The sequence below is a fragment of the Acartia tonsa genome, chromosome 6 (genome assembly GCF_053477335.1).
Source record: "Acartia tonsa isolate MP-2025a chromosome 6, ASM5347733v1, whole genome shotgun sequence".
Classification (NCBI taxonomy): Eukaryota; Metazoa; Arthropoda; class Copepoda; order Calanoida; family Acartiidae; genus Acartia; species Acartia tonsa.
The window spans coordinates 12255931-12283050 of NC_137265.1; the positions used below are offsets into that span (position 1 = coordinate 12255931).

At 36.4% G+C, this 27120-nt stretch overlaps 1 protein-coding gene across 1 annotated transcript; it reads right to left on the reverse strand.

Moving 5' to 3' along the window:
• LOC145321870 (uncharacterized) lies at positions 1 to 26917 on the reverse strand. The gene is made up of 13 exons (XM_080163512.1): positions 26619 to 26917; positions 25573 to 25613; positions 24719 to 24840; positions 23843 to 23958; positions 23533 to 23594; positions 22376 to 22481; positions 21886 to 21998; positions 8067 to 8245; positions 7355 to 7772; positions 6794 to 6950; positions 1817 to 1999; positions 1143 to 1309; positions 1 to 664 (listed from the first exon to the last, which is right to left on the reverse strand). Exons 1-13 carry the CDS (start codon positions 26683 to 26685, stop codon positions 590 to 592), a joined length of 1806 nt encoding a protein of 601 aa, XP_080019638.1. The 5' UTR covers positions 26686 to 26917; the 3' UTR covers positions 1 to 589.
• Between the last annotated feature and the right edge of the window lie 203 nt (positions 26918 to 27120).

Here is a 27120-nt window from a genome sequence, read left to right on the forward strand (position 1 = left end):
AGGCTTATGTGATTCTGTGGCGCGGCTGTCAAGCCCTGTTTTTTTAAAGATATTATTACTATATTAAGGACTATTTATATTACTGGTTGTTAGAAAATAAAGCTATTAAATCACAGAGAAAAAATATTTGACATCAAGTTTATTTACTTATGTATTCATTTTTGTGTTGCTAAATAAAAAACAAGGCGCTTTCAGTCATAATACCCTGTTAAGCAACAGAATCCCTCCCTCCCACTTATTTTTAAATATTTTTTATTACTTAAGTTCTGCTTAGGTTAAGTTATGTTAGTTATTTTGAGCCCCACAGGGGTTAGGCATTGGGTAAAAAAAAAGAGGAGAAGGGGTATCATTGCTCAATAAGACACTTTTTATGAAAGCACCAAAAGAAAAAATAATTCAATACTTTAATTTTGACATAAGTAAGTATATTTAATAAGGCATATCTAGACATTTATCACATTTAACAACTAATTTATTCAACAAAACATTGTTTTTCATTTTATTAAATCACTTTTAAAATTGTATTTTTTTTCCATATTGTTTTGAGCTGGCCTTATGATTTGGTACTGCATAACCTTTATAATTCTTATTAGTATGGTTTGTAGGTTTGAAATCCTTCTTCGTTATAATTAGATCCTTTACCTTCTTTGCTTAGTAGAAATTCCTAAAAATGGATGAAATATTATACTTTTTTCATTGATTTTAACTAAATAAATATTCACAATACCCTGAGCAAAAAATAGCCTAAACCCAGCCCAATTGCTCAAATGAAAAGTGAAAGATAGAATAAAAATTACTTTGACCACTTAAACATAAAAGATTTCGTTGTTAATCCCATGGACTCTAGGGGCTTCACATGTATTGGAAGGTGGGAGGGGGGGGGGGGGGGGGGTAGGGTATCACTGGTTACCAAGGTCTTAGGCATCATACATCGTTCTACTTAATATAATAACTTTTCAATGTGCTTAATCGAGAACAAGCCCCAACTCCTTTTTAAAAATCAAATTGAAGGGGAGAGGGAGAGTTTTTCGTTTATTACTTTATGTCAAGTATATTCAATCCCTTTTAAAAATACGGTGTAGGGGGTTCAGTGCTCGATAGGCACTTTGTGGGAAAGTGCACCCTTATAAGTATTTCTTTACCTGGGCTGGTTTGAATTCAGATTGTCTAATTGTATATTGGTCTGCTGCAGTATTCTTGCCCCCCTCCTCTCCTCCTCCTCCTATGGATGTGTTGTTACTTGTTGTCGAATATTTCATACAATAGTCAACTCCCCGGCTAACAGAGTAATCCTCAGCCAGCTTGAAACCTTGAAACATATCAATATTATCCTATAATATAAAAAAGTAAGTGTTTTTGCCTGGTGCTTCAGTCTTCAATAACTACTAAACTACGTCATCCTTTTTAGAAAAGCTTCTCTTTGGACTCCTAATGGTTTTAGGCTACTTTATTTTTTAAATTTAAGACTTGGGGTGGTTGTAGGCTACTTTTCTTTCTCCTTTCTTTTTTTAATATATAACCAATAGAAACCATTTTTGTTTGTCTGTTAGTTAGACCTTAATAACCACTTTTGGTAAATGTAATGTTTTTAGGCAATTCCTTCTTAGATTTAAGTTGAAATGTTTGCACACTCAACTTTATGAACCAACCAAAAATTCAATAAAAGTCTCCAATGTTGTTAAGCCAACGAATAAGAAAACTTTAAAATAAAACTTTTGAGACTAGTGTAATAAACAACTCAATGTTCCCTCCCTCCCTGAGAATTTTGATGAAATAAACATTTTATAGATTTGCTGCGTTAAAAAACTGTTGAAACCTGGTGATTCTAGGCCACTGTGGCTGCGGGGTGGACTGCTAGCCGCTGCCGCAGATACCGCCGCCGACAAATGGTCTGCGGATGCGGGCGGCGTAGAGGCCGCGGATGAGATGGGATGGATAAGGCCGCTGCCAGCAGTTTTGTGATCCGGTCCTATGTCCACCTTTCCATCCAGCTTGTAACCTAAAAAATTAAACATTGTAGATATAGGTTTTAAGTATCAATTCCATTTTTTAGGTTTTAAGTATCAATTCCATTTTATATAGTTGTTAATTGTATCTGAGTGTTTTTACGTAATGAAAGATCCTATATACGGCTGGTTTATCCCTTAATGTTTAGGGAAGCTTTGAATTGGTCCAAGGCAGGTTTTAGGCTATAATTCTAAATTTTAGTCCAAATTATCTCTGATTATTACTATTATGTAAAGTAGTAAGTGTTTTTAGTCTGAAGCTTATTATCTCGAAATTACATAACTGATTGGGTTCTCTATTTTAGGTAAGCTTCACATAGGTCACTTGATATGATTTAAAGTTATTTTTTTCTCCTTATGCCCCTTCGAATACAGAGTTACTAGATGCTAGGGACGAATCCGCTAATCCTATTATATAAAGTAGTAAGCGTTTTTTGTCTGTCCCGAAGGATCTCGCTAACCGCTGAACCGATATTGTTCTCCTTTACAGTGAAGCTTCTCATAGGTCCAGGGAAGGTTTATAACTATTTTCTTGGGGGGTGGAACACCCCCAACCCCCCCCAAAAAATGGAAAATCCCCCCCCCCCCAAATTTTTTTTTTACTTTTTCTTTTAAAATCTAAAATAAGAAATTGGGTTATCAAATTCGACTCTCCCCTCCTCAAGTGCCCCTAGAGGCCTCTAGGGGCGTAGCCGCTAGTAAATTATATAAAGAAAGTAATTAATTTGTCATCGCTGATAACTTTTTGTAAAAAGCTTATTAGCGACAAAAAATAACTGTTATTAAAATGATCAGCCATTCTTTAAAACTTTAGCAACAGATAAATATGTAGAGTTAGAATCTAAATTCATGGGAATATTTTTTGCATTTATGAAAATTACAATTAATATTTTGGTGAAATTTCAATGTGCCATTCTTTAATGGTGTAACAATGGTGTATCCTATTACTCTAGACATATTCGATATATTATTACTTGGATGTTGCACCAGATTGTTTTATGTACTTTGATAAAGTGATGTTCGCAGCTGGCTAAAATAACGATACCCAGAAACCATCCTTTACTACATCCCCTTTCCTCCTACTGAATTAACGAACTGACCAATAAATGAGGTCCATATTAGCAAACTATATTGACGACAAATTTACCCCTGTCAATATATCCACGTATATCCTATATCGATTTCTATGTTTAAAAATCAAAATTCATTTTAAGATTTTCAGATTTGCTGGTGGGAAGAAGTTTTTGCAATTATGAAATGGAGAAATTAATATGTTAATGTTCTTATGAGTGTTTAGTGTCCATATATTTAGGCAAATTTTCGGATCATGGAAAAAACACGAAGTAGCGGGTTTCGCATTTCCCTAACCTAACTCAACCTAAAATAACCTATCAAAGGCTACTGTTAGAATAGGATGAAACCCACTACTTCGTTTTCTTTCAATGATTCAAATTTTCAAGACATTTTTAGGTGCTTTTTTATATACATTAGCATATTTCTTTCCTATTGAATTCCACTAGAAATAACATAACCATCAATTTGTTATTTTCCTTGATACAAGTTTTGCTGTTTTGAAGGCAGGATATTTTTAGATGTTCTTAGATTATATGTTCAGCACTTAACACTTAGCAAGGGAATTTTAATTAAAAACTAATACTATAGAATATTATTGGAATCTTTAATAGTTATTTATTGCATCGTATTTATAAACAGTTTTCCGAGGATATCAAAATGAAAAATAAAATCAGTTTTGTTAGTCCCGAGGGGCCGAAGGCCCGTGTGTACAAGACTGGTATTAATTTTATGATTTTTATTTAATATTCGTGAAAAATTGTGAAGACGTTCTGGAAATGATTATAAAGTAGTTTTCCCAAGTGTAGATCTTTGAAATTTAGGTTTATCAATATCATTATGAGTGTGTGTGTGTGTGTGTGTGCGTGTGTGTGTGTGATATCAAAGTCCTTCCTTGATAAGAACTTTATAGATGTATGTGTTGAAATCATGTAGTTAGATTTCAGGGATCTTAAGGGATAATACAATGGACGATAAATTGATGTGCATCACCTATGATGATAACTAAATTATCACTTTTTGACTATCTCAAAATGGACCAATAAATGAAGATTTAACACAAGTACCCAAAGTTTTACACAAACCTTAAAACCTTTGGGTACCATAACAATTTACAGTCCAATGTCCCCTCCCTCTTGAAGATATTTCTGTTAAACCAAACTAATTGTGTTGTCATTCAATTAATGACAAAAATTAGATATAAAAAGTCAGCAATTTATCCTAATAATAAAGTTTAAAGGATCTTTGTCTGTCTGTACCAAAGGATCTCACTGACCGCTCAACCGATATGGTTCTCCTTTACAGTGTAGCTTCTAGTAGGCCTTGAAAAGGTTTATAGCTATTTTGGGGAGAGTACCACCTCCCTCCCAAGAGAAAACACTATTCGTTCAATATTGTGTCGATATAATACAAGCGCCAAAGTTTGACTGTGCTATGATAGAAAGATAAGATGGATAGATAAATATGTGTTGAAACTGTCTGTAGTTAATAAATCAATTAATTTTGGGGTAACTTAATAGATAGATAGATTAGATAGATAGGTAGTTAGATAGATGGATAGATAAATATAAATAATTCATTTTAGGGTAACTGAATAGATAGATAGATATATAAATCTATAGATAGATAGATGGATAGATAAATATGTGATGAAAGTGACTATAGTTAATAAATCAATTAATTTTAGGGAAACTTAATTTATAGATAGACAGATATATATATATAGATAGATAGATGGATAGATAAATATGTGTTGAAAGTGACTATAGTTAATAAATCAATTAATTTTAGGGTAACTGAATAGATAGACAGATATATAAATATATAGATAGATAGATGGATGGATAGATGGAGAGATAAATATGTGTTGAAAGTGTCTCTTGTTAACAAATTAATTAATTTTAGGGTAACCAAATAGATACATAGATGCATAGATGGATAGATAGATAGATAGATAGATAGATAGATAGATAGATAGATAGATAGATAGATAGATAGATAGATAGATAGATGGATAGATAAATATGTGTTGAAAGTGACTATAGTTAATGAATCAATTAATTTTAAGGAAACTTAATAGATAGATAGATAGATAGATAGATAGATGGAGAGATAAATAAGTGTTAAAAGTGTCTGTAGTTAATAAATCAATTAATTTTAGGGTAACGGAATAGATAGATAGACAGATAAGTATATAGATAGATAGATGGATAGATGGATAGATAGATGAATAGATAAATATGTGTTGAAACTTGAAAGTGTCTTTAGTTAATAAATCAATTAATTTTAGGGAAACATAGTCTCACCATAATTAAGACATGAACAATTTTGCACAAAGTAGTGCAGCAATAAAAAAAATATATCTACTTTTCTGAAAAATAAATAGATGTATACATTAATCGTTAAAAATGACACAATAGATATATTCTTTATATAAAGGTAACAGGCTCTTGCTAAACCGATATGGTTCTTCTACATTGTAGCTTCTTATAGGTCTTGGGAAGGTTTATAGCTATTTTGGAAGATGGTATAAGTTAACCACCCCCTCCAAAATAAAGATTTTACCCCAAAAGTGTTTTTTTTACTTTACTTTTGAAACTAGAATAAAAAATGGGAGAGTGTAATTCAACCTTTACCAAAGGATTCTAGGGGCGAAGCCGCTAGTTAGCTAGATATAGAGCTAAATTGGTGGACAGATAAATAGATTATGAGAAAAATTTATGTACAATATTAATAGATAGATAGATAGTAAGATATATATAGAGAGATTACTAGCAATACAAACACAATAGACAGATAGAATGATAAAAAGATAGGCAAATAGATAGATAATAGATAAATAAATGGAATGATTGGAAGGCTGATAGTTAGATGGACAAAAGATAGATAGATAAACAGGAAGGATAGATTATTAGATAAAAATAATTCTCACGGTTAACCTTGGCCATAGATAATGAGTGAGAGGGAGACAGAGAGGGAGAAGGAAAGAGAGAGGAAGAGAGAGAGAGAGAGAGAAGAAAGATAGAGAGAGAGTGGAGGCTCCAGAGATAGAGAGAGAAAGAGAGAGAGAGAGAAAGAGAGAGGGAGAGAGAGAGAGAGAGAGAGAGAGAGAGAGAGAGAGAGAGAGAGAGAGAGAGAGAGAGAGAGAAAAAAAAGAGGAGGAGAGACAGAAATAGAGAGATAGAGAGAGTGAAAGGGCAATAAAACTTAATTTTTATCTTAAGTAAATTTTGCAATAAAACTTTTAAAAAGGTTCTATCTTCAGAATGTTCATATAAAGCAAATAATCTTTTGTTGGAAATGTTCTGTTCAAAAGTTCCTTTGTATAACAGAACACTATTCTTCTTTTAATGTTTCTAGAATAATTAGCTTATTGTTGCTGCGCTAATTTTGGAAATTCTTAATACATTTCTTTTCATATGCATTAATTGGTTGATTTGAAAGACAACGTTGGGAAAAAAATCATTGCTTCATTGCTTTCTAGCTGTCTGTCTATCCATCTTTTTTTCTAAATATTCATCTTTATTGATTCTGTCTATTTATCTATCTATCTATCTGTCTGTCTGTCTGTCTATCTTTTTATTCATGTACCCTCATAAATGTCTATTCATCCTTTTATCTATCTATCCAACTATCTGTCTGTCTATGTGTGTCTTTCTATCTGTTTTTCTGTGTGTATGCCTGTCTATCTATCTATCTATCTATCTGCCCCCTACCTAAGTTAGCATCAGTATCCAGAGCTGAGGTATGGAATGGCTGCAGGGCCTGATGATAGTCTGCAGGGGTGGTGCCCCAACACCATGGCACAGCTGGGGCCAGGTCGGTCAGGTCGGCACTGCGTCCTCCCTCCATAGGTGGCAGCGAGTATTCAACCTTGAAAAAAAAAGATGTATTGGCTTAATTCCTAGGATAATAAGGCCAAATCAGATCAGCAATGCTTCTCTGTAATTTGAAAATGCTTTCGTACATTTAAAATGCAAGTATGTCCATATTAATGTTTTTTTTGTTAAGGCTTGTAAATATTGTTTAATTTTAATTTGTTTGCGTTATTACTCAATTAATGTAAATTGTTCTATGTCTGATTTGTTGATCTTTGCCTTTTAGATTTTGTCATTTTTTTTCAGGAAGGGGGGGGGACATTTATAAATTTAACATCTATTGTCTTATCCCTTTAGATCCTTGATTTTCTTTGGCATTTTTCCGGGATCTTTAGGAATAAGACAATGAGAGATAGATTGATGTATCCTAATTAAATTAAACCAAATTACCCCTTGTACCTGTGCGTAGGTCGGATAAGCGGAGTAGCTGCCAAGCACATGATGATTGTTGTTCATAGAAAACGTGGCAGCCGCCGCCGCGTGTTGGGCCGAAACAGATGCCGAGCCGCCCATTAACATACTCGCCGTGCTTATGCTAATATTAGCGGGGTCGTAATCGGCTACTGAATGCGGCGGCGGCGGTCCGACCATTGTGTCGTACGGATGGTGGACTCCGTGCGACGGGTGGTGGCCACCACCGCCCATTGAGGCGGGATGGTGGCGCAGCGGGCTCTGGTGGTGCGGGTGGTGGTGGTGCATGGAGGAGGGGTCCAGCGGGATCACGGCGCCGCCGGCCGTGACGGACACAGAGGTTGGCGGCGAGAATAAAGAGTCGGGGTAGGACTTGATTGCTTTGCGCCGAAAGCCACGCGGTCTTCTGAAAAAAAGGATACTTATAAAAAGATGCTAGGGGCGCAGCTAGTCTATATTGAGGGTATGTCTGTGAATGTGCAAATCTCAGATATCTTTCTTGTCGTAGACAAATTTAAAATATATAAATAATTAATACTTAAAATTTAATAAGTTACATACATATTTAGCGAATTTGTGATGTTTATTTTTTTATTATGAAAATTTACTGTAGAAATGTCTATACTGATATTTAAAAGATCGCAATTCGATTAAATGTTAGCCATAGACACTTTAAACGCCAATTAAACAATTGAATCACCTTCTGAAGGAGCCCTCCTCAAACATATACTCCTGTGCGGGATCAATGGTCCAGTAGTGGCCCTTGCCGGGTCTGCCCAGGGCCTTCGGCAGCTTGATGAAGCACTCGTTCAGTGACAGGTTGTGTCGCACTGAGTTCTTCCAGCCCTGGTACGACCCACGGAAAAACGGAAATTTGGCCTGAAAAGAAAGTTTTGATTTGAGGTATTATATCCTTTTCTTAAGTAAAAATCTAAAAAATGCAGTCAAACATTTATTTTACTCAACGGCACATCTAGAGACACTCTATCTAAAGGAATAAGATAGGGATAGAAAAATAGCATAAAACCATCCTAAAACTTAAATCTGGAAGTAAATTAACCTACAGGGATATACACACAACATCCTGTTACTTTAATATATAGGATATGAAGGGACGTTTGTGGAATAATACTTTTAGTTCAATTATGGGAATACGTTGGCACATAAACAGGTGCATCAAACCCTTTACAGAGAGAGTACTTTTTTAAATTGTTATTTTAATAAATGTTGTTTTTAAGCCATGCATTCTACCCACAAATAATGTTATATTTGGTCCTACGACAAACGCAGGAGTCCCAAACGCAGGAGTGGTTACTTAACCTAACCTAACCTATTTTAAACCATTTTTTAGGTTTTTTAAATGCCTAACCCCTGCGTTGGGCCTATTTGTATATTCATATCTTAACCTAACCTAACCTGTATAGAAATACCTAATCAAATTAATATTTTATCACTCCTGCGTTTGTCCACTCCGACGTTTGGGACTCCTGCGTTTGTCCGGGAACCTTATATTTAAGTATTTGACATAACAGCAGTAGGTACCTTTTTAACATTGTGGCACACAGAAATACCTATCACTTCTTTAGGTAGCTTCAATACCTAATAATATAAAAGAGGCGCGTACGTACGTTTAACAACATTAGATACGGTCTATATTATTTATCGTATGTTAAAAATAAGATTGCCGGATTTTCTTAGTATTTATTGACGGAAAATAGCATACACTTTAGCTCCCGGCATTTTTAACAATACATATAATTAGGGTGTTCTAATTTTAATTGTTTTAACCTCTGAAAAAATGCATTAAACAAATTAAAATCAAAAAATACTTAATAATATAAAACTATTAATAGTTATCAAATCACACGTTGTATTCAACTGAACAATTTCAAGAATATTCCCGCTCTACTAAGTCAGCTGATTTGTTCCAGAATCTTCGTACGTAACTTGCGCATGCGCAGTCTCTCCATAAAATAATGCCGCGTTGCCCTTGTGATATAAGGATTAATTAAATATTGTATGAAGCGAATAATTTTAAGTTTTACAACATTCCCGGCAACGGAAGAGCTTCATACAAATATTGAACAAATCACTTTGTGAACAGGACTTAAAGGAGTCCTCAAACAGACAAACAAACAAAGATATCATTAAAAAAAAACTGAATGAACAGGACTAAATGGAGTCCCCAAAAATAATAAGATTCTCACCTTTTAATAATGATTTCCGGAAGGATATCCACCACTTCCTCTACGTATACTTCTAGAAGATCCTCTTGAAGACAACCTGGAACTGGCAGAGCCATCAATCTGATAGGAGGGATTCTTTCTTGATAAAGAGTGCCTGGCATCTTGGGAAGAAAGTCTCCTCAATGGGAGCTCCTCCTGTCTACTGCCTCCAGAGGAAGTACCTTGGCCATCACCTGAATACTGGGGAACAGATCTACTTGGCAGTGAAGCAACAGGATCATTAACTATCTTCCTTTCACCAACCTTGACAGCAACCTCATGCATTATTCTCATCTTCTTAGCTCTCTGATAATCCCTACTGGACAGAGCATCAGGATTATACCTCACATATTCTGCTTGACGGTGCTTTCTCTGAATTGCTTTCCTCCTATTCTCTTCAGCATTAGACCCAGGAATAGCCTGATAAACAGACTGAACTAGGCCAACTCTATCATCAGTCTCATGATGGACAGTATCATCCAGTAGGTCAAGCCTCTCCTTCCCTTTCCTTCCAGGATTAGCTGAAGCAATCTGAGCCAAATGCTCCCGAGTATTATCTTGGCGTTTAGCAAGAACAAGATCAAGAGCTCTGACTCCACCTCTCAAATTTGAGAGTCTTAACATACAGGCTCGCATATAATCATAGACTCTTATATGCTCAATCCAAAAAATCTTCAATTCATCAGTAGAGAGTCCCTCCAATCTGCTCATAAAATGAGGAATGATATGATGATTTAGCCTAATCCACTCACAGAGTGCAGGGATAATTTGGCGACCATACATGGGCTTGAGATTCTCCACCTTGTAAGGAGAAGCACCTTCTAGATCCAACTCATAAATTGAATCAGCAAACTGTGGGCTAGGTTGTAAACCAATATAATAACAGGGAGCACCAGAATCATCAATGACATATTCCCTCTTGTATAGCAGTTCATACTTCTTATCAAGAACATCAGGTCTTGGAGATGGCTGTTCAAAACAATAACCTTGAAGATGAATTCGCTCCAACACAGAAAACTGATGTATAAAAGTGCTTCTTGCATGATGTAAATAGCGCTCACCACCACACTGAGGAACTGGGACAGATGAATAAAGATCAGCCAATTGCTCCAAGTGAGGATTGCTGCCAGTTTTAATCAACCTTAGCAATTCAGATCTAGACTTAGCATCACCCAATCCAGAGGTATCGTCAATACTGGTATCTACTAGAGCAGTAGCAACAAAACAAGAAAACCATGTGATGAATGATTCCTGTGACATTCTGAGAGCATAGAGAGCAATATCTGGGTCTGGGAACAAGTTCCTAATAAGGGAACCCATAAAAATCAGATAAATCTGTGACATTACGAACAACCTCATGTCCAGGTAGTTCCAGATTATATCATTTTCTGTCTCAGAACTACTCCAAGCCCACCTCTGATCCATTGACTCTATGTTAACAGGAAAAGGGTAACCAGTGCAAACTACAGCCAATGAGAATATGTCCATGGAATCCATCCTGCAACCAGCAGCAACAGCCAGACTTCCGAGATCAAACACCTTCAGCTTGAAGCATTTGAAATTGAAAAAATCATTCATAAAGGACTCCATCAACTTTAGCAAATGATCAGCATTGTCCATATACATGGCAGGAGCTTGATTCAAAAAATTTACCAGAGGCCTTGGCATTTTGCAAAATGTGTATGCAAAACTTTGGGAAAGAGGGACATAGAGGCCATTGGTATCACTGGGAATTCTCTCCCATGGAAACTTGATGGTAAGTGAGAAACAGTAGCCATCAGAGAATGTGATTCCTACAGGAACATCAATCAGGTTAGGATCATCAGCTTCAACAGTAATAGTGTGAGATACTTTACCATCATTCTTGGCCTGCAACAACTCAAAATAGGAATCCTTTGAGATTTTCATTGTTTGTACAAACACAGGAAAATGCATAGCATTGTATACATTCTTGCGCTGAGCTAGTAAAGCTTCCATGTATTTCTCATATGCAGACAACAAACTCTTCTCAGAAAAACCAAGCACATTGATTATGCGGTGTTCCATCTCTGTAGATCTACCTCCTAAGAGAACAGGTTGATGCCAAGATTGGGTATATTTTTGATCTACCTTAAGCAGATCACCAAGGCAATTACCCCTGGGAAGCAAATCCTCAACATTCCAATTCTCAAAGATTTTAAAGTGTTGCTCAAAGATTCTACGGCAGGAAGATACTTGGGCTTCCTCGCGCTCATCTTTATAGATGTCAGATTCCTCATAAAGGGTATTCTCATACTTATCAGACTTCTCAGAAAAAAATTTGAATTGATACGACTCTGTGAGAAAGTTTTCTTCACCATTCAATTTTGGATTTCTTGGTTTAGATCTTTCATCAAGGTATCTCCGCTTAGCTTTAAGGTTTAATGGTTCCGACATTGCTTAATCTAAACATAATATATATTTGGACAATAAAATATGCAAATAATACAAAGTTGATACCGGGAGCTTTAATAAAGACATTATTTTACAAAGTGAGCAAATATAGAGGTATATCTATCACTAACAATAAAAAACTCAAGATATAATTTATTTGGTAAAAAAAAAAAAGGTAAAATCACAATAAAATAGGTAAGATATAAAATATATAAAAGGCATTATTTCATTAACTTGATCTGTTGGAAAAACTCTCTAGAGTTCAAATTGAGATCAGTCACTGATGAAATTACAGAGATGTCTCTAGGAGATCTTTCAACAAACCTCATAGTAACTTTAGTGCCAACAGTGCTTGGATAGGAGATAAGGACTCCTCTTCCTTTCTTCAGAATGTCCACTACTCTTCCAATTCTCCATTGTTCAAGCTTAAGATTAGTGTTGTCTTTGAATCTGAACACTACTATGTCATCTAACTTTACCTCATCAGATTTTGACATAGAATTTGGCTTTGGGACCAAGTGGTGTATTCTCTCCAGTAACAGTAAATACCAGTATCTTTGAATATCCTCTATTCGCTTGAGAAGTTGTACTGGACAGGATTGCTCAGTCAGACGAATAGGACCCTGAAGGACTCTGTTGTGGCTCCTACCCAATTTAAACCTATTAGGTGTCAAGATGTCCCACCCCAAGTCAGCTGAATTTGAACGGTCAGCTCGAGCTAGTGGAATATCATCTATTTCGGAGGCCATTTTGCAAAAAACTGTTTCCCATTGTAAAGGAGTGAGAGGAGACTGGGTGTTGATAGCTGATTTTAACAACATCTCTCTCAGGGTGCGAATCTTTCTCTCTACACGACCCCTTTCCATATGACTTTTAGCTGTTGATGGGCAAATTTCAATACCCAAAGACTCTCTAAGCTTCAAGTTAGCATCTCGTATAGTTATGGTGACCTTATCCAAGTTAGTAAGTTGGGTGCCCTGATCAACAAACAGGCAGGATGGTACACCATGACGACTGGAGTGGCGCTCTAGTGCCATAATGACGTCCTGAGTTTCAAGGCCTTCCAACACCATAATACTGGTAGCTGAAGTCAATAGACAAACAATTACTAGAGCATACACCTTACTCTCAGATTGTGATCTGGTCCCCCTAGAATTCTTAAAAGGCTTTGATTTGAATCCGTAGACTATATCACACATAGAGTGATAAAAGGCAGGAACAATTTGATATCTTGACTGTGGATGCTGCCCTATTTCCAACTCCAAGGTCTTTTTTAGGATCAATCGGCACCTGGGACAGTTTTTCCTAACTACTTGGATAACTCGTCTAGGATTGTCAATGGGGAATACATATCTCATGACTTCATTAAGAGTAGCTTCATTGCCAGCATGTTTTCTTACATTATGATGAATGTGAAGAAGTAAAGAGAAGAATAGATCAGATTCAGCAGAAACAACTGGTAACACACCTCTTATTACATCACCATCAAAGAAAACTTCAAAAGTAAGATCCTTTTGAATGACTTCAGCATCAGCAGGAATTCTACCCTGGGCATATAGAATACCATTGCGTAAATGAAAATTCTTGAGTTTTTCCTTGTTGCTCTTGGACATCACTTCTGCCGTCTCACACCTGAGGAAATAATTAAAAGTTTCTTTATCTAACACTTTAAGGTACTCTGGAACTAATCCTTCACATGATTCTATTGCAGTACATTTTGGGCATGTTGGTACTCTTTTAAGCCCATTTTTCAAATGGACTTTGTGCTTGACTGACCATATAAAATCCAAAACCTTAGACATGATCTTAAGTGACTTCAGGAATCCATACTTTATAATGTCAATTATGTATGATGACACTCTGCCGCCTTTGGCAACAAAGGAATGAAGAGTTGTGGTACATGCACAATCATTACAGTGCTGGGAAATGCTAGAGATACCATAACAGGTCTCAATGACCACATGACCACTATTAAAAGGGCAGCCAGTGCAGTGATCTGAATCATAACTAGCTAGATCCTGTATGACTGAGGCTGTTTGAGTAGAGGGTAGTGGAACCTCAGGAAAACACTCCTCATTAAGCTGCTGATTTTGAATGGCTGAGAGCTGAAGGTCTTCATATGTTGTAATGGACATCATATTTAAAGGTAGAGTCATCCATTGATACCCTGAAATCCATACTGATTCACTACCAAGATCCATTGGTTTTAGTGCAGATGGTTTAGTGATTAAGTCAGCAGGATTTGTAGCCCCATCTATATGAAAGAGAGGAAGATTGTTCTGTTTACCAACCACAGCCTCTATGAGTCTGCGAATTTCCATCATACGATTTAGGCAGTAGAGTCTTAATCTCTTCTTGGTATTGTGACACCATGACATTGCAATGGAACTGTCCGTGAAGTACAACACTTCACTTACAGAATCTCCTAATGAGCATTTGACATCATATGCAAGAGCTGCTGTAATTCTTATGGCTTCCAGCTCATTCCTAGGAATAGAACTGGACATTAACCTGCTTTTGGAGGTAAGGAGCTTGCAGCTGAATGATCCATTAGGTAGTTCTACTCCAGCATAGATTGCACCACCACCAGCAAATTCTGCAGCATCACTAATGCAAAGGAGTCTGATTTTCTCTGGCAGTGCACCGTCAGGAAGAATAAATCGTGGAACTGAGAGATTAGGCAATTCAAGAAATTCTTGGAACCTAGATAGCCAATATTCTTGCATCTCAGAAGAGAGTGGAGTGTCCCAACCAATACCTGAAAGGCCCTGAGCGTCAAGCTTAAGCTGGAGTTTGTATGGTTCCCAGATTCCAGAGGGTTCCCAGAATTGAGCAATCATAGAAATAACCATTCTACGAGTTATATTCTTAGAGGATAAAAGATCAGATACATCTTCAGGTGAGCACACTGGGAAAGGATTAGGTGCTCTTAAACCTCGCCTTTTATCATTGAAGTTAATTTCAGAAAAGCCTGGGGCAAGAGTATCGTTAGGGATACACCACTTATAACCCAGAACCTTGATTACTTCTTCAACACTAGATTGGCCAGACTGAATGACATACTTGACTGAGAAGCCACCTGCTTCTAAGACCTTTAAAACTTGATCAATTTGCTCCATACACTCCTCTATGGTGTGAGCACCGCCTATCATGTCGTCAACATATGTGTCCAGTATAATAACTATGTATGCAAGGGGGTATTTGTCTTTAAGTAGCCTTGCAAGTTCTTCAAGTGCAAAGCTTGCCTGATTGGCACTGCTCGAGACGCCATACCAAGCTACTAACATGACATAAACATCAGGAGCTTTGTCAGGATGTAAGTCATCCCCAAATAAGAAAAGCTGATATCTGTAAGAGCTTGGTTTAAGATGTAACCGATTATATAACTTACTGATATCGCTTGTCCAGATATGCCTTTTAAACCTTGCTCGGTTTAAAATGTCTTGAATCCTTTTCATTTTATTCTCACCCTTTGCCAGACATTGATTGAGCCCTGACATAGACGGGTCAACAACCATGCGTAGGGGAGTGCTGGATGACTCCTTAAGTACATATCTCCATGGCATGTAGTGTTGGAACTGGCTGTCGTTTATAAGATTTTGATGCTCTTGAGGAAGTTCCTCTATCTTTCTCATGAATCCCTTTGACACAAGATCCTTATGTGATTCTCGAATCATTGACTTTATTTCCTCTGATGCCTTGCACTGAGTTTTATAGACTCTTTCAGCCTGTTTATAATTGTTACTTCCCCCATGCTTGTCAGTTAGGAATTTGTCAGCAGGTTTGACAAAAGGAAGATCAACATAGACTTTCTTTTCCTCCAGATTTACAGTGACACTTTTCTCAATGATTTCTTGCTCAATCTTCTCATTCAGAGATATCATTTTTGTTCTGTTGGAGGTGGAACATTTACAGAGTTTGCATTTGTCACACCTGAAATTTATGGTGTTGTCTTTATCATCCTCATCTGCAAATGATTTAAGCCTTCTAAGAGGAACCTTGGCCTTAAGGATTGACGTAACAAAACATTTGCAATGACTACTTGAACAAATTTCATTATCAGGAATCCTTTCATCATCCACATTATGACCTAATTCAATAAAGCTGTGACTATCCAGAGGGGTGGGAAAGTAGGTTTCCCCAGATAAGCTTGTGAGGCTGTAAGGTAAATCAGGTTCTTTGAATTCTGATACTCCACAACCATTATCAAGGAGTTCAGGCTCAAGGGCAGCCAATAAAGAAGGGTAAAGAGAGTTTCTGTACTGGTTTACTACCTCAGTGAAATATATATTAAAATGATTAACATTTCCATGGAACCTTTGATTGATTTCAGTAAATGAGGAATGTGGGCCACCATAACAATAGTAGGATCCAAATATATCCTTGAATGGTGCTTTATATAATCCAATTCCAGAAGGTAGGGTAAAAACACACTCAGGCTCTAATTCTGGTGACTTTAAGCCAATAAGAAGGCCAATACGCTCACTTCCAACATATTCTGGCAAAGGTGAATCCTGAGAAATACTTGCGAACTCACGGGCTTCACCATTTACTGAAGATAAATCATATCTGGGAACTTTGGTAGTGATTGTATGCATTCCTTGAGCCTCTATTTCATGGTACTTTCCAGCAGGGGTTGGCCCGATTATCATTTGGTATGTACCATACTCCGTCCATATTTTACCACCAGAAACTACACCAATAGCACTAGGTTCTGTGCCTGTTACCTTCATTCCAATTTCTTCTGCCAATTTGCCTTCGACCAGGTGCTGATTGGCACCTCGGTCATAAAGGCACAAAACAGCTTTGCCCTTAATATTCAAGAATTGCATAACTCCAATAGAGTCATGTTTGATTTCTTGCACTATGTCTACGGAACTGGGATTGTCTTCCTGTCCAGTGTGAGTATTAAAAACTGGAACTGGTTTCAATAAATCTGGCTTTTTGGTTAGTGATGCTGGTTTGGACTTGGACCTAAGTCCAGCTAGGACTTGAAAGTGTGATGCAATATTAACTGGAGCCTTTAGATTGTCTGGAATAAATCCAGGAACGTAATTTTCAATTGCCTTAAGCAATTCAAGATTTGATGGCTTTGTGTGTTGAGGATTAAAGCAGAAAAGTACCGAGTATACAGATCTTCTAGGATTAGTTTTGGCTATTTTCTTGCACTCCTTACAAACTAATTCAGTCGGTATGTGCTCAATATTGGAGCACCTTTTAGAGTTACAGAGATCTGAAGATTGTAAACAGACAAGGCAATGCCTGTAGGCAAACTTCTTCCTTTCTTCAATTCTTTCCTTGGGGCTTTTGAAGAAGAATTCCCTACACTCATTTAATTGGTGCTTGTGTCCATCCAAAATGCAAGGAAATTTAAGTTGCGAAGTAGGCTTAGTACTTACAGGCTTGCTTTGAAAATTTACAGAACTAGTAGGGAGTTCTTGATCATTTTCTGAATCAGAATCGGATGTGGATTTGGGCTCATTAGTAGCACTATGTATCTTAACTACTTTAGACTTGTCTGTCTTATTCTTTCGCATTTCCTGTCCTGGCGGAGCTTCAGTTCTTGCTGCTGTGTCATGTGATTGGTAACATAAATAGACTGAGTTAATAATTAACTTAAATGCAGTTTTACCTCTGATTCTGACTGTATCTTCATCCATGACTTGCATTTTATCAACAAACTTTGACTTTGCATCATAAGGCATAAATGACAGTAAAAGGTGCAAGAAATCCTGAGAAAAGATGTATTCCTTTGCTTCATCTTGTGGGATATCATCAGAGCTTAATAGCTTATTGATTCTTTGAAGTGCAGAATTCAGACTTCTGTAGTATTCAAGACATATGTTGACATCATCCTGTCTATTAGGCTTAACTAGCTTAATAACTGGAGAGAGGATATCTGTTGTGATTGTCTTCAAGTCTCCATACCTGTGAGTGAGCACTCTCTTGATTGCTTCATAGTCATGCTTGTACTCTGACACCTCATCCTGAATGCTAGGCGATAAAAATTTATTATACAACAGCTCAGCCTTTTCCTCAAGAATATCAAAATCCTCTGTATATGCAGCAAATCTTCTGAAAAACTCAAACACTGTTATATCAGATTGCCGAGAAAACTTTGGCATGCTATCATAAAGCTTGCTAGCTTGGGATCTTTTATGTATACCAAGACTGTGGTATAAATTTCTAACCTTAATTGTCCAATTTATAGCTAAATCAATTACATGGGTGACTTCTTCACACAAAGTAACATCATGAATTGGATTTTTCATATAATGGTGCATAGATCTTTGGATCTCTCTGGACTGTGAGTCTATAGTACTTAACTGATTTTTATATATATCAGATAATGTACACTTAGACATTTTAGCCGGGTCAGATGCGATTAATCTTGATAAGCCTTTGATGTTTGACCTCAATAGCTTAGCTTGAAGGTTCAAAGGGCTATTGGTATCACTACTGTTACTTACAGCGGATGCGTTATCTGAGCTCCTATTAATAGTTGGATTTATGGGAAACATGTTCACATTAGGCGTAGCTGGACGAGTCACAGTTCTAGGGATTGGATAAAGATTTTCTCTAACTGTTTTTTGAGGATTTTCCATTTGACAGTTATTGTTGGATAACTCGTCATGTAGAACATGTCCATTAGCTGAGCGATATGTGACATTAGCTTGAGACTCAACCCATGATGCAGTACGTTGAATGTTATTTTCTTTGGCAGTACCAAGTGCTGGGCGATCCCCAGAATTGCCCTGTGTAAAAGCAGTAATGGGAACAGTTTGCTCCTGGGCTGCGGCATTGCCTGAGAAATTCATAACTGCCTGTCGTAGGGATTCAATCTCAATTGCTGTATTATTCTTGAAAGTATTAAGTTCACGTAATAGGGCATCGTGAGATTGTGATAAATTAGTATTTTTGTCCAGCAATGATTTAATGTGATCTTTGGATTCAGCCTCAAATGTGTTGAACCTGGTAGAAAGATTATCCACAGATTGAGAAGAAGGATAATTCTTAAAAGCATTCTCTAGAGCAATGAGTCTGGAATTCAAGTCTAGTGTTTCATTAGCTTCCAGAATAGCAACACGCTCTGCTATATTAGATTGTTGTGATCTCAGAGTATTGATTGTTGGGACTATGACCTCAAGGGATGCAATCCTTTCAATAATCTTGGTCAATTCATGGCCAGGTACAGAAACCGGTTGGATACCACGCATGCTCAAATGTGAGTCTGAATTTTGAATGAGTGACGGGAAACCATGAAAGCTGCTAAGATTAGATTCTGAAGAACATTTGATGCTCAGCATTAACTTGTGTTCATCTAATGCTGCTGATAATTCAGTACATCTTTTGATTGTAGACTCCAGCTTTCTATCTAAGGCAATCATTCTGGCTTTACCAAGTTTTGTTGATATTGCAATATATTTTGCATTAAAATTTGATTTCCAATTGTTGTCAAGAACCATATTTGTTCCATAATGATGAATATGGGTAGCAATTAGATCCAGGAATGTGTTTAATTCATCTGTGGAGCAATGATCTTCAATTGGGTCCAATGCAGCAGGATTTGAAATCAAAGCAGTTGCAGCACTAGCTGCAATAGGTGTTGAGATGAAAGTTGAGGTAGCATCGTCACCTATACCTTGAAGCTCGTCCTTACTGACATCCCCAATGGATTTAGAGTTGGGACTCCCAATCGGTGTGCTTGTACTCACATGGGAGACTGCTCTCTTCTGTTCTATGACTTGTTCCCTTTGGAATCTTCTTAATGCAGATAATGGATCAGTACCTGCTGATGTACCAGCCGTACTTGATTTGGCGGACTGGGACCGTGTTTGTGCACCTGTTGCCTGTTGGAGTCTACCTCTGGCGTTTGACGACCGCTCTTTGGTAGAGTTTGATCTGCTACGAACTGAGGTTCCACCGGTTATGCTTTGATTCAGCCTTGATTGCCTTTCTTTAAGATTGTCACCAGAATCCGGAGGCTTAGTCATTTTTCTTGCACAGTTGAAAATTCAGTGCTATATAATTGTATGACCAAAACTGAAATGTACTCTTAAGTACCCAAGATAATAGAGAGTACTTGTGAAGGGTGTGTGTTGGATCTGAACTGAGAACCAGTGTTTTTATGCAGATTAGAAAGGAAATCTAGCAAGTAAGATTAGCAAAAGGAATATACTAGCAGACAATAATTAGTCTATACTCCCTTTAAGTATAGCTCAAACTTGAATTAAAGGGAGTATATTGGCAGAGAATTAGTGCACACTCCCTTGAACACATATAATATTCAACTATAAAGGGAATATATTAGCAGACAAAATTAGTGCACACTCCCTTGAATACATATCATATTCAATTGTAAAGGGAATATATTAGCAGACAATGATTGGTGCACACTCCCTTGAACTCACATCAAATTTTATGTAACTTAAGCAATTTAATATGCAGATTTAATATGAAATCTCGCGCAAATAGAGGGAATATATTAGGAGAAATTAATGCACGCTCCCTTTAAGCATTTCTCATGCTTAAATTAAAGGGAATACATTAACTGAAGATTTAGAGTGTATACTCCCTTGAAACACATATCATATTCAAACATAAAGGGGAAATATTGGCAGAAATTTATTCATGCATACTCCCTTGAAGCAAATATTAAATTTTATGTAACTTAAGCAATTTAATATGCAGATTTAGTATGAAATCTCGCACAAATAGAGGGAATATATTAGGAGAAATTAGTGCACGCTCCCTTTAAGCATTTCTCATGCTCAAATTAAAGGGAATACATTAACTGAAGATTTAGAGTGTATACTCCCTTGAAACACATATCATATTCAAACATAAAGGGGATATATTGGCAGAAATTTATTCATGCATACTCCCTTGAAGCAAATATCATATTTTATGTAGCTCAAGCAATGAACGCAGATTTAATATAAAATCTCACGCTAAATATTGTACGACACAAAAATAATAATGTTAAATTAACGAGCTCACCAAAAGGAAACAGAATAGAAATTGGCTCGTAAAGTACATAAAAATCCGCAGAAATGTTAAGAAATATAATTTACATTAACATTAATCACTTATAAGCTTCAAAAGTACATAAGACCGCGAAAATGATAGTGGGATAACTAATATTTGTATCAATCACTGGATGTTAACACATTTGATAAATCACTATAATATGTAAAATGAAACTTTGTCTAAAAAAACTGTTTAAAAATCGTTTGAATAAAACTTTAAAGTATACATTTATCACTGTATATAAATAAAATATTGTGATGTAAAAGTACGAATTAACTTTAAAATTAGAACTGTGGCACACAGAAATACCTATCACTTCTTTAGGTAGCTTCAATACCTAATAATATAAAAGAGGCGCGTACGTACGTTTAACAACATTAGATACGGTCTATATTATTTATCGTATGTTAAAAATAAGATTGCCGGATTTTCTTAGTATTTATTGACGGAAAATAGCATACACTTTAGCTCCCGGCATTTTTAACAATACATATAATTAGGGTGTTCTAATTTTAATTGTTTTAACCTCTGAAAAAATGCATTAAACAAATTAAAATCAAAAAATACTTAATAATATAAAACTATTAATAGTTATCAAATCACACGTTGTATTCAACTGAACAATTTCAAGAATATTCCCGCTCTACTAAGTCAGCTGATTTGTTCCAGAATCTTCGTACGTAACTTGCGCATGCGCAGTCTCTCCATAAAATAATGCCGCGTTGCCCTTGTGATATAAGGATTAATTAAATATTGTATGAAGCGAATAATTTTAAGTTTTACAACAAACATCTTTAGTTATGACGAAGTGTAGGTTGATATTGGACATTTTTTAACTATGGTTAGGTTTACCTGTAGATATTGATATATTTCTGAAAGGGTTAACTTTTTGCTAGGCACAGATTGTATGGCCATAACTATCAGAGCTATGTAACTGTATGGCGGCTTCTCTTGACGTCGTCCACCTTAAACAATTAGGTTAGGTTAAGTTGTGTGTTAAATGAACCCTGCAAGGTTTGAGTTTACTACAGTTGAACCTGTTGAATCTCGAAATATTGAGTCAAAATACAATTTTTAGGGTTTATGTCGAATTTTTAGTATTTAAAAAAAGGGTTATGTCCAGTAAGTTGAACACAGGGAAGGGAATAAGATGTTAAAGAACTAAATCTTTTCCTATTGCCCTCCTCCCTTTATAATTTCTGAAATAAATTGAAAAGAAGGGAGGGGGGGGGGTAATTATTTTCTAAGCCTAACAAACGAAAAACTACTACCATCCCTTATTATTTTATCTTGTTTTAAATGGAGGTTTGAAGGGGGATGGGAGGTTCTGAGGAAAACTCACCTCCATTATTTCTCTTGCCAGATTTCTCATTAGAATTATTATTAGAAGATTCTGGAGAGTCTTGTTCACAGAAATCATCGTGTGCAAAGAAATCTTTCAGCCCCATCTAATATTTCAACATTGACACATTAAAAATTTTATTCATCACGAGAAAAATGTTTGGGGTTGTAGGGTTTTTCATTGCCTAAACCCTGCCGGGGCTATATTTGCGATACCCTTATCCTATGGTGCTACCTAATACCCAATATAACCTTACCTGAGCTTACCAAAAATAATGAACAAACAAATGTTAAGGAATGAAAGCAAACAAATATTATCAAAATTCAACACTTTTTTTAGGTCATATTAGGTTAGGTTATATTGGTAGCCCCGCACTGTTAGGGCTCCTCGTAAGAAAAGTCTACCCTCCACCTCCTTAATTTTAATTTACTTAAAAAATAAAGGGAGGGCAGTTCACGTTATGTCTGTCCGTCTGTTGGACTTTTATTGAATTTTGATTGGTTCATTGAGTGTCCAAGCGTTTCAACCACTGATTGTAATCTTAAAAAGTGAAAATTTTGTGTATAAACATTGAGGCTGTCCATCAATTTATCGGCCTTTGTCCTATCCCTTTATATGCCTGGTCTGTGATCAGGGGCGTCCAAGCTTTTTTTTTGGGGGGGGATAAAAATTTTTGAAGGGGGGGGTAATTCGTTTTTGGGGGGGGTAAAATGGCGCGCGAAGCGCGCCGCAAATTTTTTTTACCCCCCCCCAAAATTTTTACCCCGGGGGTAAAATTTGCTTGGAGGGGGTAATTACCCCCCTGAAATCTTTTGGCAGGGGTAAATCTAGTTTACCCCCCCCAAAATTTACCCCCGTGGTAAAATTTTTGGGGGGGGTAATTTAAATTTTATTAAATATATAGTATTAAAAATGCGCGCGAAGTGCGCAAAAATTTTTTTTATTAGAGATTTTTTATTTTGGGGGGAGTATTTACCCCCCCAAAATTGTTTGGGGTGGGTAAATACCCCCTCCTAAATGGTTGGGTGTAAATTTTAAATGGGGGGGGGGGGGTAAAATGAGGAAAATCGTTTGGGGGGGGGGTAATCGCCCCATTACCCCCCCCCCTTGGACGTCTATGTCTGTGATGCTCTATTTATTATGCTAATGTGTCCTGCCTTGCTGTCACTGCCATCATCACCCTCGGGGTCCTCCGCATAATCATCTTGTCCTCCACCACCTAGATAAACAGATAGATAGAAAGCTCCAGGTATAGATAGAAAGATATGAACACTATACCTGTAGAATTAGCTAAGCTATCCATCCATCCTCCGCTTTCCTGGTAGCCTCCATATACAGATAGATAGATAGATAAATATGGACACTCTACCTGTAGAAAATAGCTGAGCTATCCATCCAGACCATTTCCTCCGCCTTCCATGTGGCTCCAGGTATAGATAGTTAGATAGATAGATATGGACACTATACCTGTAGAATTAGCTGAGCTATCCATCCAGACCATTTCTTCCGCCTTCCTGGCGGCCCCAAGGTCCAGGGTGCCTGGTGGAGGCAGTGTCATGGCCTCATGCCACCCGCCTGCTGATCTAAAAATAAATTTCTTTTCAAGATGATATCAAAACTGCAGAGATCTTAAGTAATGAGACAATAGACGGTAAGTTGATTTACATCCACAATGATGATAAATAAAATTACCCCTTCCTTAAATCAAAAACCCGCGACCGTGGCTCAACACGTAGCGCATCCGCTCGTCGTCGGGAAGGTGATAGGTTCGAATCTCGGTCCTACACCGCGTCATAACTACAGACGTTAAAAATGGTTCCTACTGTTGCTATGTCTGGTGCGCGACATAAATAGTAAGAGTAGGGGGAATGCCTTGGCCTAAAACAGGCGCAACTCACTACCATACACAGTTAGGACTTCTCAGACAAAGGTTGTGCAATCAAAGGGTTGGTTGTCTGATGGGCATATGGACGCTTTACACCGCAATCATAGGGCTTAGGGCTGACAACCCTATCCCATATCCATAAAAAAAGCCATATTGTTACAGAAACACTGACAAATTGTCAGCGGCCTATACTCGATCCCCCTGTGGAGTGAAAAGGGCTTGTTACTGTTTTTCCTTAAATCAAAATTATGGGTTAAAAGTTGGGTCACTACTAGTTTGGAACTTAACAATCAAAATCCAATAAAAGTACCCAAAGTTTTCGAGACAATTAATAAGATAACGTTATTATAAAACTTTGGGTACTTTTGTTAAATTTAAATTTGTTGTGTCCAAACTTTTCAAAATCATTGGGTAAACAAAATCAGTTTTAAAAATATGAAAATGTTAACTATCCTCACCTCCTTCCATCTCCTGGGTATTGTTGCGTGTGATGGGTGATGTGATGTATTCCTGCCGGGTGCCCGGGGTGTCCAGGGTGTCCAAGATCGTGAGGGCCACCACCAGGGGGCGCGAGGGGACCCTTTAGTAAACACAGCGTTATGCATTATTTTAGATATTTATCCTTTTCTTAGCTTTGTCTGTATTTGAAATTGTTTAACTAATTTTTGAAGCATTTTTCAAACCTTTTTGCTATGTTTTGATAAAAATATACATAAAAAAATCAAGTGTGTATTTAGACAGTCTGCATAATAATATACGAGTAAGTTTATGATTTCACAACCTTCATAAAACTTTTAAAAATTAAAACTCAGTAATTTACCCTCATTCCCAAAAGATAAAAGATAAAATCGAAATTAAGTTACTTAACGTTAAAACCTATTTTGCGTCATAAAAATGAGGGATTATCCATCTATATTTAGGTTTTTTTTCACTTATCTCCTTCGTTTTTATGACGTCACGTGGCTGATTTTTGAGTCACTTTATCCCACTACGTTTAAATATTCAGAGATAAATGTGAATCTTTCCTACAATCGAAAAGTCAATCGGTTCATTGGTTAGGAAAATCTCAACAGACAACAACAAAAAATCTTAATAAGATTGACAATAATCATAAATAATTTAAAAAAAAACTTCTTTGGCTTACTGCCTCACTAACATAGTGAGGCAAAATTGTCCCCTCTTAATTTTTAGCGAGCCTTACTAATTTTAGTGAGGCAAAAGTTTTTTAAGAATCCATCTCAGCACTAGTTTAATCCAATGTCTTATCCCTTTAGATATCTGAATCTATTTGATTGCATAATGGTGTGTGTGCCTGTAAGTTGCTTGGAGTCCATAATCCACTTGTGCTTGAACCTGGCGCAATAACCAACATTTAATTTCAATTCACTTTTTACCAGAGAAATTTATAAATCCAAATGACTATAAACAAAATAACCCTTCTGTAGATTAAACGTATTGGTTGAAAAGTTGAATACTACTTGTTCCAAATCAACTGATTAAAATTCAATAAAAGTACACAAAGAGAACGTTGTCATAAAACTTTGTGTACCAGTGTGATTTACAGTCCAATGTTCCTTTCTTCCAAAGAAAGTGTCCTAACTTTTGTGATTTTTTAAAAATAGCTAGTCGATTTTTTAGTGGGTAGTAGATGTAAAATGATCCATAGAATTTAGATATGCAATCATTTTTTTTGTAGACCTCTTATTTTTGAAGTAATTTTTTTTTTAAATTAAGTTGGTTTTTAGGTGCTAAAGCGCAACAAAAAAATGAAGAAAATTGCCATTATGAACAAAAATGGTAAGACCTTTGATTTGACACCTTACTTTTTAAATTCTGTTGTGTAATTATTGAAAAAATATATTGTTGAAGCCCGGTGAATCAAAACTTTGAACTTTGGGAACTTGTCACGAATGGGCTAAAAAAAATCACAAAGTTTAAAACACGTTCTTTAAGTTACCTTAAGTAAAATATTTTTTTATCTAATTAAACATCGCGTCCAGGGAAAACGCCCCATAGGGACTAGAAATATATTTATTAGAAAAAATATTATACATGAAGGGGAAGGGGATGGCTAGGTGGCCCACATATATGATTTTTAGTAAATAAATTTTTTTGTTCTTCAACAAGAAAAATAATAGAGAAATGATAGTTTTAATTTAGCTGTAATGGTAATTTTTATAAGCACAAAATCACCTTAAAAAGACTTTTACTCTGCAAAAGTAGTTTTAAAACTACGAAACACAATTTTTTTTTACTTTCAGCTTTTCACGTATCACATTTGTTAATTCATAAAATATCTGTTATAAACTTATTAATTTGAAATGGTCTGTTAGTTGAAACTAAATGTTGGTGATGAACCTGAACCCGCATTGGTTGTGGCCTCCTGGAGGCGCGACAGAGAACTACACACTACACCCTCCAACATCTCACACAACTATTGTTTGGATTTTAATTAAATATTTATATTTTTCTCAATTAAATATTTGTTTAATAATAATATTTATGTGTCTTTAATATCAACAAATTTTTAGATCCGGTTAACTATACTCTAGCTAGTTTTACATATATATATATTAGCTGGGTATCACTGTATATGTTATAATATAAACACAGGTTGCGTCTTACAGGTTGCTTGCAATGTTTACATATTAAGCGTCTAGATTAATCTGTCTCTCAGAGGGACTTTACCTCCGTTAAATTCCCCTCCCCCCCCCATAGTTTAGCTCCGGCGACGAAAGTACCCATTCCCACCCAAAATTTCCCCCTTTCTCCATAGGGACTTTCGATAATAAATTTCCTCCCCCTCCCATTTCTTCGTTTATGTTCTAACTACATATTTTAGGGACTCGAGATAGCTGTG